Source organism: Muntiacus reevesi, chromosome 7, assembly GCF_963930625.1.
Source record: "Muntiacus reevesi chromosome 7, mMunRee1.1, whole genome shotgun sequence".
Taxonomy (NCBI): domain Eukaryota; kingdom Metazoa; phylum Chordata; class Mammalia; order Artiodactyla; family Cervidae; genus Muntiacus; species Muntiacus reevesi.
In genome coordinates, this window is record NC_089255.1 from 80,827,979 (window position 1) to 80,841,014 (window position 13,036).

General features: G+C 43.4%; 1 protein-coding gene across 2 annotated transcripts in view; it reads right to left on the minus strand.

Annotated features, from left to right (window-relative positions):
* Window positions 1-323: 323 nt before the first annotated feature.
* Window positions 324-13,036, minus strand: part of DPF3 (double PHD fingers 3) — a 277,562-nt gene continuing 264,849 nt past the window's right edge. The window contains exons 9-11 of one of the 2 annotated variants that reach the window (XM_065941252.1): window positions 8,251-8,363; window positions 1,563-1,644; window positions 324-1,024 (exon numbers count right to left, since the gene is read on the minus strand). In XM_065941252.1, the coding sequence (XP_065797324.1) occupies window positions 954-1,024; window positions 1,563-1,644; window positions 8,251-8,363 (266 nt within the window). In that variant the 3' untranslated portion in view covers window positions 324-953. Of the gene's footprint in view, window positions 1,025-1,562; window positions 1,645-8,250; window positions 8,364-13,036 lie in introns of those variants that run through there. The other variant, XR_010663960.1, reaches the window with a different exon arrangement.

Here is a 13,036-nt window from a genome sequence, read left to right on the forward strand (position 1 = left end):
ACCTGGCAGCCTTCACTCACCTTCCCGGTTCTTGGTCCACCAGGGAAAGCTCCAGACCCAGACCGAATGGAAAGCAGAGTCTTGACCTCTCCAGAGCTCTACCCATGCTGTGGCCTGTCTCTCCTCAAGGATGCCCCAGCACTGACAGTCTGGTCCCTTGCAAAGCCATTCCTGATGGACAGCAAATACTGACTGGCTCTGACGGGGCCTCAGAATTACCTTCATAGCGTTTGCGCCCACCCCTCATGGCCTCCTCCTCCCTCCCCAGCACCAGCTAGAGACCCCCCACCCTTGGCTGTCAGTGATATCACTGGATATCCACTGGGGATGGGTGCAGAAAGCAGCAAAAAGTTCTTCCTCAAAGAGACGGAGGTACCAGGAGAGATTTCAGAGCTTCACCATCTAGATGGCCTCCAGGTCCCGAGTCTAGAAGTTTCCAGGGAGGCTTGTAATAAATAAAAACTTCTCTGCAGCCCTTTGTTCCTCTGCTGAGTTCGGGATGGAAAGACGAAGCTGAGGGCAGGGAGGCTGTGCGAAGGTTTCTTGGAACACGATAGATAATACGAAACACCAAACCACACAGGAATGACGGGATGGGTGGTCACAAAACGGGACCTTAAAATGGGGAACCAGTGAGAGGGCCACGGTGCCAGGATAAATGTGAGGGAGGGTCCACAGGGCTGTGGCTGGGGTCATTCTTCAAAAGTTTACCATCTTTCTGGCAGAAACAAGGGGTGGGGGGCTGGCTGAAGAACGGAAACCTGCATGTAGGAGGTAAGCAGACACCTCACCCCTTGATGCCCTGTATCCACGTGCTCTGTGGTTACTGATTGACGTTCCTCCTTACAGTTGGTTTGTCTGGATATACGGGAGTAGGGGCTCGATCGGGTTTGAACTGGGCTCTGCTTCAGCCTCTCCAGCGGCAAGTCACCTTCTATGTGTGTCCGGGGACCCTAGGCCTGGCAGCCGAAGGCTGAGGCTTTTTCTTTGAGCAGTTCCCAGCATAAGTGGCAGCTCCAGCTCCCTACAAGAAACAAGACAGCATTACGAGCAGCCTCTCCCCAAGCCTCAAACCCCACCCCTTGGCCCTAAGCTTTTTATCAGCCCCATTTTATTTTGATTTTCATGATCCAGAGACCGAGTCTCAGTTCCAGAAACATGCTGAAGTCTGTCACTCAGCAGAATAACGCTGTTCAGATAATAGTAAGTGCACAGAGATGATTGGCCGATCAGCAGTGAAGACCCTGCTTCCTTGGTTGTGCCTCTTAACCAGCATCACCAAGTCTGGACCAGTTTCCCTTAGAAACTCACACCTCTGCCACCATCTCAGTCATAGGCCTGGGAAACATCTCCTTGGCCTTCAAGCTGGAATTTTAGCTGGTTGATCTGGGCCTCAGTTGCATGATCTGTAAAATGGGAGTGGTCATGCCTACCTCGAAAGGTTATGACAATTAAACGAGACAAGATATGTGAAGCCCTTAGCACAAGGCCTGCACTTTAGTGAGGGCTCGGGAAGTGGTAGAAGTAGCTGTTGTTGTTATTGGTGACCTCATCATTATTACCTTCTGGGGGCTCAGCCACGGGGGGATTTAAACAGTACATGTGGTAACCACGGTCACAGTCATCGCAGAAGAGTAGCTGGTCCTGGTGGAACAGAGTAGGAGGAGAGGAAGAAATATGGAATTATTTAGGTTAATTATTTTTCGGGCCCCCATTGACCTATGCCACCAGCTTATTTCCATTAATCAACCTCCCTGGATACCCGTTTCCCAGCCCCATTTGGAGTCCTCACTTCCCTCTGAACATGCCATGTGCTTTGTCCACACCTGGAATTCCCCCATCCATCTTCTGAACTATGCAAACCCTACTCCCACATAAGTGTTCTGCTCAAATTATTCCTCCTCCAAGAAGCCCCCCTAGCCCACCATCTCACATCCAAGCCTAAAGGGATTCTTTATGCTTCTGAACTCACATCACCAACAATTCTGCCTCCATAAGGGTAGAAAATTAATTTAATGCATTTCTGTATTCCTCAGTATATTTGCCTAGTGAATAGACAGTACTTTAAGTGTTTGCAAATCTTAAGTGAATTGCTCTAGATCTTACTCTTTCCATTTATGAAATGGGCAGCATACTTGTTTGTAACATCCTTGACACCTCAGAACCTTTTCAGGGTTTCATTACTAGAGAAATGCAAGTGGTATTATGCCAGCTGTCAGCTCCTAAAAGCCTCCTTGGAGGCTGGAGGTTGGAGACCAGATGAGAATAGGCCTTTCCGGCACTGTGGTTAACTTCCAAGGACACAGTTGACACCTTTGCTCCTGTAGCTCTCTCTGGAGGCTCTCACAGTCCCTGATTCCCTCTCTTCTGAACCATTCCCTAACCACCCTTCCAGTCTTCAAACACTTCACTGATACAAAAACTTCATTAATCTACTCAAATGGAAGTTCTCTGACCCCTTTTGCATCCTCATGTACTTTCTCTTTCTTATGACATTTAATTGCACTTTACTTTATGTTGCCAAGCCTGGCATGTGGCAGACATCTGCACACAGTCCATTTGGAACACGGCTCTTTGGTCCACCTGCAGAAGTTGCACAGCCCTTGGGGCAGACCTTGTCTTACTCATCTCCACATCTCCTTCAGAATTTCTGTGCATAGGAGCTACTAAGTAAGTCTTTGTGACCTGGTCCCCATCCTCCAGGTTCAGCCCTGTTCTATTCAGTTATCTCTGGGTCTGCTTTGATGGCTTATAAGACATCTGCAAAGTTTTGTAGCAAACCTCACCTTGGCTTTTGACAGTTTAGAGATCCTGAAAAAGTAGATAGAGAAGTTGGAAACCCCTGTGAGCAAGCAGTGAGACAGGAGAGACCATGAAAGATCTCTTTTTTATCATGCTAAGACCTTTCAATAGGACACAATGGGAAGCTTTCAAAGGGTTAGCAACAGAGGTTAGACTTGCAATTTAGAAAGATCTCACTAGCTGCTGTATCAGAATAGATGCCCAGGTGGAGAGAGATTGGTTCTTGAGGCCGGGAGACCACTTAGGAGGCTACTGTAGTCATCCAGGTAAGAGATAACGTATGATGATGGTCTGAACTAGGGTTGTGGGTTGGGGGAGAGAAGAGGGGCCTGCTTCCATTTGAGAGTCATTGATTAGCTGTAGAGAGTGAAAAGGAAGAAATCAAGGGTGTCTCCTAGGTTGTGGTCTTGGTCAGCAAGTCAGATGAGGTAGCCATCCATTAAGCCATGAGCAGAGGAGCAAGCCTGTGGGAGGCAGAAGGTAACCTCAGCTATAAACATGTTCTGCAGGTATACAGATCACCTGGTGAGGATGCCCTGAAGGCAGCTGGAGATCAGGAGAGAGGCCTGAGAATGAGATATGGGTTAGGGAGTCTTTGGTGATGAGATGGTGATGAAGGTCCTGGGAGAGGAAGCCCAGAGTATGGGAAAGCAGATGTTTTTGAACTTGTGCTCATGGAGGGATGTACATGAACACCTTAAAAGAAAAACACCAATACAGTATACTAACGCACACATATGGAATTTAGAGAGATGGTAACGATAACCCTATATGCAAGACAGAAAAAGAGACACAGATGTATAGAACAGACATTGGACTCCGTGGGAGAAGGTGAGGGGGGGATGATCTGAGAGAATAGCATTGAAACATGTATCTTATCAACTGTGAAACAGATCGCCAGTCCAGGTTTGATGCATGAGACAAGTGCTCAGGGCTGGTGCACTAGGATGACCCAGAGAGATGGGATGGGGAGGGCGGTGGGAGGGGGGTTCAGGATGGGGAATACATGTAAATCCATGGCTGATTCATATCAATGTATGGCAAAAACCACTACAATATTGTAAAGTAATTAGCCTCCAACTAATATAAATAAATGAAAAAAAAATTAAAATTAAAAATAAAAAAAAAGAAATTAAATGTACAATTTTGCATACAGGTCCAAAAGTAAATTTTTCTAAGGAAAAAGTAAATCCATAGCTTTCATTGAATTTTCTGAAAAATCAAGAACTAAAAAAGTTATTGAGGAGAAGATCAACAATAGAGGCTTGGGGAACACCAAAGTTAAGGACAGGCAGACAAAAAAGAGGCTAAGAAGTAGCAGTTGGAAATGTAGGATGAAAATGAGATTGGTATAATCTGTTCCAAGGGTTACACCATTATTGTCAGAACTCAAGTAAGCGAAATTGCAATATGATTTAGGGATAATATGAGTGAAAACAAGTTAGAAGAGGGACAAGAAACAGGGAGAGACATGAGAAGCAATATTACTAATATCTGAAATACATTGACAGCTCCTACTTATATAAGAAGACAGGATATCCAGGTTTAGACTTTCTCAAAGGAAAACCAAGGTACCTGTGGGTTTAAATGTATCATTCTTAGGTTGATAATTGTCTAGCACCATAATCTCTTCTTTTCCATTTGCTTCTCAGATAACTGCCTGCCAATATTACCAAAAAAGAAAAAAAAAAAAAAAACCAGTCCATGCTATCCCCCATGAGAAACACACTTTAAGGGTTTCTTACTCCTAAATATTTAAGAACCAGAATTCACCTATGGCTACAGTTCCAGCAAAATGGGAATCCTTTTCTGGAATGTACATTTCCACCTACTCTGACAATAACCAGTCTCTCTAGTTTCTTATTTATCCTTCTTCTATTTCTCTTTCACAATTAAAAAGATATATGTATATTTTCTTATGCCTTTCTTACAAAAATGGCCATGTACTATAGATATTATTTTTACTTTGCTTTTTTATTTAACAACATATCCTAGAAATCACTCCTTATTAATTCATAAAGATGATCTTGTGTTGTTGTTGTTGTTGTTGTTGTTTTATAGCTACATAGTACTTCATTGTGCCATCCCTTATTCACCCATACTGTGTATTAGCATTTAGGTCATTTCCAATACTTTGCAATTAAAAACAAGGTGATCATGAAGAACCTTATACATATGTATTTTTCAGTGTTATGGGTATATCTTTAGAATAGGGTAGGTGAGACAGCTGAGTCAAAAGGTAAGTGCACAGTGGTTTTGTTAGGTATTGGTACAACAAAGGGTTGTACCACTTTGTTTTCCTGCTGACAATGCATAAGGGTGCCAGCTTTCCCTCAATTTCATCAACAAAATACACTGTCATACTTTTTTCCCTTCATTTTATGGGTAAGAAATGATATCTCAATTTTGTTTACAGTTAAATTTCTTTAATTATGAATGTGTTCAAACCATTTTTTCCTACATGTATAAGGGTCATTTTTATATCTTTTGTGAGCTATCTTTCACATTTTTCCCATTTTCTATCAAGTTTATGATCCTTTGTCCTTCAAACCTTAACGGTTCTTTATATATTATACATTGCGACCTTTATCTGTAGTATATGCTGCAAATATTTTCTGCCAGTTTGTCAGTTATCTTTTTACTTTATTGTGTTTTTTAGTATGCAGATGTTTATGTGGTCAGACTTGTCAACATTTTCTTTTATTCCTAGCGAATTCTGAATCACCTTTTATTTAGATTAGAGAAGAATTTATCCATGTTTTCTTCTGATACTAATATGGTTTTATTTTTTATATGTATATCCCCAGTTCTCATGAAGACTGTTTTTCTGTATTATACAAGATACGGACCTAATTGTATCTTCTCCCAAATGGTTACCCTATTGTCCCAGTACCATTCATGAAAATGTCTACCTTTGATCCAATAATTTTAGATAAACCTTTGTGTGTGTGTGTTCGTGTGTTAGCCACTCAGTTGTGTCCAATTCTTTGCAACCCCATGGACTGTAGCTCGCCAAGTTCCTCTGTCCTTGGGATTTTCCAGACAAGAATACTGGAGTGGGTTGCCATTCCCTTCTCCAGCAGGTATTCCCAACTGAGGGATCAAACCTGGATCTCTCACATTGCAGGCAGATTCTTTACCATCTGAGCCGTTGGGAAGACCAAACTTAATCTGACACTAAATGTCCATATATAATTGGGTTGATCTGTGGGTCTTCTATTCCATTCCACTGGTCTTTTTGTCCATACAGTTTTAATTTCAGAGGCATTATAGTAGGTTTTTAATGTCCAGTAGGGCTAGACTCCCTTCATAAGGAGCCCTTCCAAGGGCTCCTTTGTTGTTTTTCAGTGTTTCATTGACTATTCTTGCATTTTTTCCATATGAATCTTAGTATCAACTTGTCTAGTTCCATCAAAAAGGATATCGGTGATTTTATTGGGTTTAAATCAAATTTATAAATTAACTTAGGAAGAACTGAAATCTTTACAATTTGAGTCATTCTATCCAAGATCACACCATGTCTTCATTTGTTCAAATCTGCTTCTATGTCTTTTCAAAAGCATTTAAAAATTTTCTTTATTTAGGTTTTACATACTTGCAGCTAAGTTTATTTCTAAATATTTCTCCTTTTTTTGCTATTGTAAGTGGAGCGTCTCTACCATAATGTCTTCTAACTGGTTATTATTTGTGCATATGAAGGCTATTAATTTCTATCTGATAATTTTATATATTGCTACCTTTAATGTTTGAGTTAGCTTTATTGTTGATTCTCTAGAGCTTCCAAGATATACTATAATAGTTTGTGAAATAGAGAAAAACTTTCTAATTTGTTACCATTCTTATTGTTACCTCTTACCTAGTTGCATTAGCTAGTATCTCTAGAACAATGAGTAGTAATAGCATTAGTGGCCATCCTTACCTGGTTCCTGATCTTAGAAATGCCTCTAGCATTTCTGCATTAAACAAGATAATGGTTTTAGTTCTAAGGTATAAAAAACTTATCATGTTAAGAAAGTAATACACGATTTCTATTTTCTTGATCATGAATAGTTGTTGAATTCACTTCCTTATTTTGAAAACTGATAAAGGAAAAGAATCAAGTATTTATCCCACTTTTTCTACAGAATCTATAGCTGAGGGTAACCAAATACAAAGCTTGGAAAGTTTCTCTTTATAGAACTACTCCAGCTATTAAACAAAGAAGAAGAAATCATAGAGTAAGAATATCACTATTTACAACCCCTGATAAAATAATCAATGTTTGAAGATCACCAAGAGTTGCTACCTTCACAAAAAGAGAGATACCAGGTATTACGTACCTCCTGATGAATGTATACACCACTATTTATTAAGTAGTTTTACTATTTTTATATGTTAAAGAAAGAGGCAGAGAAAAAGAGAGAAAACCTGGATCTGATCAAGCCTCTAGCTCTAAGTACCATTGTATAAGAAATACAAGAGACAAGAAAATGTCAAACACGACCATAAGGATACAGTCAGTAAAACAAAATCATGGGAAACTCTATTGAACAAGTAAACTGATTTCTTTAACAAAAATATCAAGGGGGGAAAAAGAGAGCAAAATGAAGGGAAACCCTATATATTAAAAGAAACTATAAAGACATACCAACTAATTGGCAATGCATGGGCCTTATTTGAATCCCAATTCAAATAAACCATAATAAAAACATTTAGAAACAACTTAAGATAATTAAGGCAATGTTTAAGACAATCAAGGCAATAGAAATATTGACTGGATGTTTGATTATATTAAGTAATTGGTGATTTCTTAAGTCTTGTTAATATTTTGGTTATTTTTGTGAAAAAGTAAATCCTTATGTTTTCAACTTGTAAAAAATATATTCACAATCTTTTAAAAAGTACTCTTTATCTTTTTGAGATATGTATGGAATATTGTCAGGTGAAATGATATTATAACTAGGATTATAATTTCATGAAAAGAGGTGGCAATATTTACAATACAAGAGTGGACATGTACTGATCATTGTTGAAGCTGGTGATGGGGTACACAAGTCTCGTTATTTTCTCTATCTTTGTATATGTTTGAAATTTTCCATAAAAAAGTGTTTTTTTAAAAATTCTGCATTTATTATGCTTAATATTTAGACCAAATGAGATGACACATTCCAGAATGTGGTGTAAAAAGCCAAGCACATCCCAACTGTAAGTGATGGGCACCATTGTCTATCACTGACCCCTTGAGGGCTGAAGGCAGGCAAGGCGGTCTCTGGCCATTACCTCCTGCACCTGTTTCTAAAGCACAAGGTCATTGTAGCACAAGGGTCCTCAAGGCAAAAGTCAAGGGGGGAGGGTCCTGATGGATATTTTCCCCAGGAGCCCAGTGATGAGAACCCCACCTTCCTCTCCATCCTCAAAGGACTCCCAGCTCCTTGGGTTTCCCCTCCCATGCGGGAAACCCACACTCACATCATTCTCCGAGGTCCCACAGAGGATGCAGGACTTGCACTCTATGCACTGCCACTTGTAGGTCTTGACAGCCTCGGTCATGTTCAGGGTGAACTGCAGGCAGGTGGGGTGACCTGGAGGAAGCAGAAATGGCAGCATTAAGGCCAGAGGGTCTGACCTGTCACCCCCTCCACACCACATTACGCCTCACTTGGAGGGAGGGGAGGGTAGCATGTGTTGGGAAGCAAACTGGGGGCCTGGATGGGGCCCTACCCGCCCTCTTCACCACCAGCCACAGTTACAGCAGACCAATGCCCAAAGAGAGGACTGAGGATTAACCCTTTGCTGGGGAGAGATGTCATCCAAGTCCTCTTGCCCTAAGAGCCACGTCCCCCCAGAGGTGTAACCAGTTGATGAGGACAGAAAGTGGTGATCAGAGAGAATGAGAAAGGAAATCACACGGCACAAGGTGACGCCATGAGAGTCAGCAGCTTCATGTCCCCACCATCAGCTGTGGTGGGAGCAACATAAGAGCTATTTGGAGCTGATCCTCTGACCTGCAAAGTTGTTCATGCTGCCTCAGGGCACAGGGGAAGAGACCAGAGAGAGCGTGTGAGGCTCCCGGGGCCAGAGCTCAGGGCACCGGAAGGCTCTGCGTTGCCACCTAAAGCATCCCTCCGTGCCCACGACCAGGGGACCAGCAGAAGTCCACACCCTGCACAGCACCAGGAGGGAGGCTGGAGAAGTAGAGCATCACTGCAAGAATGTCCAGGTCGGTCCTCAACTCTTCCCTTCATCCCAAATATCACATTAGCCAAGCCAATAGCAAGAGCAGGGAGGGACATTAATGTGACCTTAGCGCATCCAGCCCCAGCGGTCCAACACCAGAGGCGTGGCCTGCAGGGCTGGTCTCTACCCTCAGTTACAGCTCACCCAAAAGACAGAGGCCAGCAGCAAGAGGACAACTGTGAGCCACAGAATGTGAAGCCTTTGACCTTCTGTTTGACAAGGATGGGAAACTTGGACAAGTTCCCCAGGTCACTCAGGGCTGTGAATCAGAAGGCAGAGCACCCAGGGTGAAGCCCATTACTGACACTGTCACAAAAGAATGGACAGTTTTGCCTGTTGTTGGGGGTTCACCTTGTCCAGAGCTCCCAATTCTGCCAAATTCACCATATCATGCATTGCTTGGCCTCTATCACATGAGGGATTGTGAGCTTCCAAAGGAGAAGAGTACAGATGGGCCTCCAGTTAGAGGCAGTGGTAGAACTCTCCCACAGAGAGTCAAGATCCACAGGGTACCACCACTCCTCGGCAAAGTCGCAACTCAGCAGAAGGCCCTGTTTCCTCTTTTCCATATCCTCACAAAGCTGGTTCCATCATGGTCCTTTGGGGGACATTCTGTCCATTCAGTCAACAGACAAACCTTTCAGATCTGGGGCTCCAGCAATGCACACCAGATTGAGCTATCTCTGAGAGTGAGAGTGGGGACTCGTGTTGAGGGGTGCTGGGGACACTTCACAAACAGCAGGTGGGAGCATTGAGGAGAGGAGGAGCCTAAAAGCTTCTCTAGGGCTTCTCAGAGGCCATCCAAAGTAGAAACCCCCATGGCTCTGAACCGATAACTTTTTCAAAGTGACACCATACCAGTGGCCCAGGGGAGAGAGAAACCTTACTTTAAAAGCTTGGATGAACATCCAGCTGATATTCCTGATGGCATCTCAAATATCTAAGGACACTGGCCAAGGTTGTTCCCTATCCTGCTCTCTCACGCAGAGTACTGGGATGGGAACAGGAGAGAATACACCAGCTTGAGATTCTGAGTGATCTGCGCCATAGATGCCCATGTTCTTAGACAGGACACCCAGGAAGTTTGACGATTAATTCATGGAGCAGATACCTAGATTAGCAGGTTGTCATTGCCCAGTTCCACAGCCTCAGTGTACACCCAGCCACACCCACCCAGCTTATAGTAACTGTTCATGAACAAGGATTTACTGGACATCTGCTAGAGCAATCATGGTCCCAGACAGAAAAGATACACTGGTGAGCAAGACCACACACACCCCCACCTCCAGATGCCTCTAGTCTGGTCAGAGAGAACTCAGATTAATAAACTACACACATACCTATTTACCTACAGCTGTGTGATAAGTGCCATGAAGGAAAATCATAATTGGCAATGAAAGGAAAATCATAATTGGCAATGAAAAATCACGGGAGGATCGTAGCTAGTCAGATGTCAAGGAAACCTTCTCTGAGAAAGATCTTGGAGTTGACACCTGGCAGGTGAGGAGGTTAGCTGCATGGGTGAGGGAGAGGATTCCAGTGTGGAGGATGGTGCATGGAGCGGAAGGTACTGAGCAGTGGAGGGACTGGGCAAATTCAAAGGAAGGGAAAAGCCAGTGGGCAGAGGCTCGCAAGCAAAGCAGGAGGGGAGGCGGGTGAGAAGCACCCAGAGAGGAGCTGGCATCAAATGACCCGGGCACGTTATGCCCCTCGTTAAGGATTTGGGGCTTTAAAATCATTAAAGCCTTTTGGGCAAGGCAGTCTAGATTACTCTGTGTGTGTTTCTAAGATTATTAGATTTTTCATTTTTTAAAAGTTTTATTGGAGTATTGTTGTTCTACAGTCTTATGTTAGCTTCTCCTGTAAAGTGAATCAGCTGTACATTTACATATATCCCCTCTTTTTTGGATTTAAAAGAGCATTCCTTCAGCAAGAGAGAATCTTTGGATGGTGAAGAAATTCTGAAACTTGATTGCAGTGGTAGTTATATATGTGATAAGATTGCATAGCACAATACACATACATGTATAAACACATGTGTGTGAATATAAAACCAGTAACATGAGTAAGGAGGTCTGTGATTTCATGGCTGTCAATCGCCTGGTTCATAGTGTACTGTGGTTCACAGCGTACCTGGTTCATAGTGTACTTACATACCTATAGAAGTACTACGGGTATGTAAGATGTTACCTTTGGAGGAAACTGAGTGAAGGGTGCTTGGGATCTCTCAGTAAGGTATTTTATAACTTTCTATGTAGTTATAATTATTTCAAAGTAAAAAGTTGAAAAGGTCTTTTTAAATAAGGAAAACACACCAAAAAATTGTCATCAAAACAAGGAAAACACACAAAAAAATTGTCATCAGGGTGGGAGAAAGGAAAGAGCTGCTATCAAAGGAAAGAATTGGGGGTGGAGGCAAAGGAAATATAAAGATGTAAGAATTGTTGCCAGGAAACTAGTTGGAAGACTGCTGCTGGCAGGAGAAAGGCAAGCTTGATGGAGGTGAAGATTTGAGAAGTATTGAAGAAATCGTTGGCAGGACCTGACCATGATTTGAAGTTTCAGAGTGTGGGAAAGAGAGATGATGAGAAATAGTCTCAAGATTCAGACCTAAGAAAAGATGGGCTGCAGTGAAACTTACACAGATGAGGAAGACTATGGAAAGCATAAAGGGACCAAATGGAAGAGAGAAGCACTCTGTTTCGAGCAGGTTGAATTTGGGAAGTCTGTGAGATTTGGGCTGGAAATGTCAAGTGGATGAGGTCACATACAGGGGTTTAGAGCTCAAAAGAGAAGTACAGACTAGACATATAAATTTAGAAGTTTTTTTGCTAAATGGGTGTGTTAATTGTTCAGTTGTGTCTAACTCTTTGCAACCCCATGGACTGTAACCCACCAGACTCCTCTGTCCACGGGATTCTGCAGGCAAGAATGCTGGAGTGGGTAGCCATTCCCTTCTCCAGGGGATCTTCCCAGCTCAGGGATCAAACACAGGTCCCCTGCATTGCAGGCAGATTCTTTATCATCTGAGCCACCAGGGAAGTTTTGCTAAACAGGTGGTCATTGAAACCGTGAGAATTAATGAAATTACCTAAGAAAAGAGAAAAGAAGAGAGAAAAAGATCTAGGACTCAGCTTTAAAGAACTGTTTGAAGATCAAAATAAAGAACCAACAGAGGAAATTGGAAGGATGGCCAGAGAGAGGTAAGACCAGCAAGTACAGGTCATAGTGGCCCAGAGGAGGAGAGGGTGGTCTGTTGGCTGTGTTGACTGCCAAGGTTTGTGGGTTTGTCATTGTTCAGTAAGGACCCTGAGTGAGGGCGTGTTGCCAGAGCACAGCAGAAGCCATGCTACTAATAATAACACCCTGAGCAATGCCGCCTTCCCTGGGAAGGAAGGTCAGCACATTCCAGAGAGTGACCTGGAGCCTCACAGCCTGTTGGACGCCCCCGAGGGTGGGCGGTGGGGTTGGGGGTGCAAGCTTCAGGCAGCCGACCGCACTCCACAAGTATCTACTGAACGCCAACTCTGTTCAAGACCTCTGTGACCACTGCGCTGAGCTCCGAAGACATTTTCTAGAAGAGCTTTGGACCAGTGAACAGCAGCAAGTGGGCTTGAGAAACTCCTGTTGGAAGCCCACCCTCCCCCACCCCCAAAAAATCCCATGGGCTTTCTCTGTGTTACTGCTTGAGACAGTCACTAGCCTCCTCGCGAAGACTTTAAACCCAAAGAATGGGAATGGACCTCACACAGCCTCCTCCCCGGGTAAAATGCAAGGCTCCGAGTCTGCTGGTCTACAGTCCATGAGGTTGCAAAGAGTCGGATACAACTGAGTGACTAGCACTTTTTCACTTTCAGAGTCGCTTCAGCTCTGCCTGCAGAGCTCCTTCACTCAGAGCTCAGATTCGAGGGGGAGAGGAAAGGCAGGGATGCAACTTCTCAGCCCGGGAGGGTGAGCCACAAAGAGGTAAGCCGCCCAAGCGGCCACTAGCGAGAGCAAACGCTACACCCAGAACCAG